The sequence below is a fragment of the Buceros rhinoceros genome, unplaced genomic scaffold (assembly GCF_000710305.1).
Source record: "Buceros rhinoceros silvestris isolate BGI_N320 unplaced genomic scaffold, ASM71030v1 scaffold42714, whole genome shotgun sequence".
In the NCBI taxonomy this organism is placed as follows: Eukaryota; Metazoa; Chordata; class Aves; order Bucerotiformes; family Bucerotidae; genus Buceros; species Buceros rhinoceros.
The window spans coordinates 371-3,271 of NW_010409623.1; the positions used below are offsets into that span (position 1 = coordinate 371).

The window sequence follows — 2,901 nt, forward strand, 5'->3', positions numbered from 1 at the left end:
GTGGTGTGCATCGCCCGTGAGGTTTGCAGTGTACAGACGCGTGTCCTTACACTCCTGTGTGTCTGCTGGTGTCGTCGTTGCTCCCCTTGGTGACTTTTCTTGAGCAAAACCAAACATGAACGCAGGCATTATACTAAAACGTGGTCGTAGTTCAGCTTAGGGAAACCGTGAGGAACCCGTCAGAGGTAGTTGGTGCAGTGGCATTTCCTACATGAGTCGTTACAGGCAGGTTCAGTGGGGATCAGCTGGATTGACGTGCAAATGTAGGTGGTATGTTGGTGTGTTCTGGTGCTGTACAGTACTGGCAACGTACAAACCCACAGAATGTTGGACAAAGAGTCATTCAGCATGTTTTAGCACACTCAACAAATAATAACTGAAATATTTACAAACATTCATAAACTAACCTTCTGCATAGTTAAATGCTGCAATTAGGACTAAACTGTATTTTACAGACTTTACTCATTGTCTTCAATTGTTTCCATAAATGTAGAGTTTGGATGCTGCTCTGGCATTCCCACGATGTGGTGACTGAATTGGAATGTAATGACACCATAAAGAAATGGGCCTGTCCGAGGTGTGGGATACAGCTGCTGTCAACTTTATGCACAGAAACTAGCATAGTCCTCTTGCAAATGGGAGTATCGTTCGTTGCGTTGATGGCAGTGTGCTTACCTACTTGGAGTTGAGTAATTTTACTCAGACTAGGCTAAGACCCAAGTCTGCACTACAATTCGGTGTAGATAGGTGAAGTGATTTGCCTGAGGTCATTCAAGAAATGTGAGGCGGGGCTAGCTGGTTACTCAACTCTTGATGCCCAACTCTTGACAAACAGTTTTTTCTGCTGTGTAAAAAGCAGCTTGGTAGTTTGCTGTGTTAATTTTCATCTTGTGTCTTACAACCTTGGTTTTCAGTCCATTGGAACAAATCTTTTTAAAGAGTATTATTCACAAAATAATATTCTAAAATTCAGCTATAGTTCCATTAAATGTGTATTGCTAGAACAGTATTATGAAAAATAAGGGGTTTTTTTTTTGCATTTACAGCAAAAGTGGTGTGATATGTTATTTGAAAAAAAGTCTCAAGAAACCTACTTTTATTGTCTAATTTTCTTAAGTTTTGGGGGTTTTTTTGTGTCATGCTTACAGAATTGTAGGTGGTGACGATGGAGAAAAGCTCTTTACCCCTGAGGAATATGAAGAGTACAAAAGAAAAGTGTTACCAATGCGGTTACAGAACAGGTTGTATGTAAGCTGGAGATCACCAACTGGCATGGACTGTAAGCTTGTGGGACCAGAGACGCTGTGCTTTTGTACTCACCGGTAGGAATCTTTGCTTTTTTTTTTTTTTGAACTGTTGAATTTTTTAAAATCAGGAAAATGTAAAATGTTTCCAGATACGTTACAGTACGGTATAGGCAAGTCCATTTAAGCTCTAAGGATTGAGAAGAGTAGGTTTTAAATCCTAAGAACCGCTTGTAAATCTAAATCTTGATACAGTTTTCGAGTCCAAAATGATTTTGTAGTCTGCAGTAAAGTCAGGCTTAAGGCTTGAGTTATTGTACATCAGACTGATTCTGATAGTGCTGTCAAAATGAAACATAAGGATCTTTGCTATTTATGTAATGAATGGCTGTAAAAGCACCTGGTATAACACATTTAATTGAACATTAACAATTAACAGTAATTAATGTTATTAAAGATACTTCGAAACAACTTCTAAGATAAATTATAAGCCTTTCAGTTAGTTTTCTGACAAATACTAACAAAGTTACAAAAGTTATTATTTTTGCCTGTTTTAGGTATAAACAACACAAAACGGACTTTGAAGAGATTCCCAAAGACCGCCCTATTTGTGTGCCTTGTAGAGTGCGCCGCTGTGCGTGCCAGAGCTATCACTATGTCCCTCTGAATGGCACCCAGCCCATTCGCTGTCGATGCAAACACTTTGCTGATCAGCACAGTGCAGCACCTGGATTCTCATGTAACTCTTGTAAGTTACTGATGGGCTTGTGGCGTTCTTTCCCAGGAAGCTCAACAGGAACAGCAAGTTAGGGATTTGTATTCTGCTCAGAGTATTAGGTATGTGCTGCACTGATGTGTATTTTCGTCCTGGAATGGGAAGGAAGACACCGCCTTTTGCACAGGAGGGTTTAGAACAACATCCTTAGCTTCCCCAAATCCTGCAGAGGAGCCCAAGTGTCTGAATGATTTGGTTAGGTACACGAGGAGACAGTCACCTGAAGTCAGGCAGGATGAAAGCACCCCAGTTTGCAGTTTGTCACTTCCTCTGCTGTGTGCACGTGACTTTTCTGCTTGAACTTGGTAGTTTGAGAGTCCATTCCTCTATTGCCTGGTTGAATATAACGTTAATGTATTTTTATATCTTTTCTCAACTCAATAGGAAGTAGCGCTCTGTTCCCAATAGTCTTATTAGTAGCACTCTAACAAAGCAGTTCCGGAGCGTACAGATTGTGGGGTCCAGAAATGCAAATGGAAATGGAGTCTCAAGAAGAACATTTGAGAAGAGGAAGATTTTTGTTTGAGGTTATTGTCATGAAACAGCAGTAACTCTTAACCATAGAAAATAAATAATGCATAAAGATGTTTTAGTTTGAAACCTCAGGTTAGGTAAGCTGAAGATTTTTTTGCTAGAGTTCTGTACTGTTAGTAAATTTCTTTCATGAAGTGTAATTTGTACAGGAAAAAATAATGAACAGCTTTTGCCAGATGCAAATCATATCCCACGGAATAAATCATTAAATATTTGTATGACAGCCTTTCAAGAATTTGCTCTAAGTAACGTGAAAGTTTTAAACGTGCAATTGGGTCATTCAGACTGGATGCTTAGAACTCAGTGTTTCTCATAAGTATTTATATTACGCACTTTTTCCAATGTTCC

At 39.4% G+C, this 2,901-nt stretch overlaps 1 protein-coding gene across 1 annotated transcript; it reads left to right on the forward strand.

Moving 5' to 3' along the window:
• Nucleotides 1–1,148: 1,148 nt before the first annotated feature.
• LOC104492704 (protein FAM221A-like) lies at nucleotides 1,149–1,992 on the forward strand (the record flags this gene model as incomplete). The annotated part of the gene is made up of 2 exons (XM_010135291.1): nucleotides 1,149–1,322; nucleotides 1,802–1,992. Coding segments are annotated over 2 exons (365 nt in total), but the record flags the coding sequence as incomplete, so codon positions are not given.
• Between the last annotated feature and the right edge of the window lie 909 nt (nucleotides 1,993–2,901).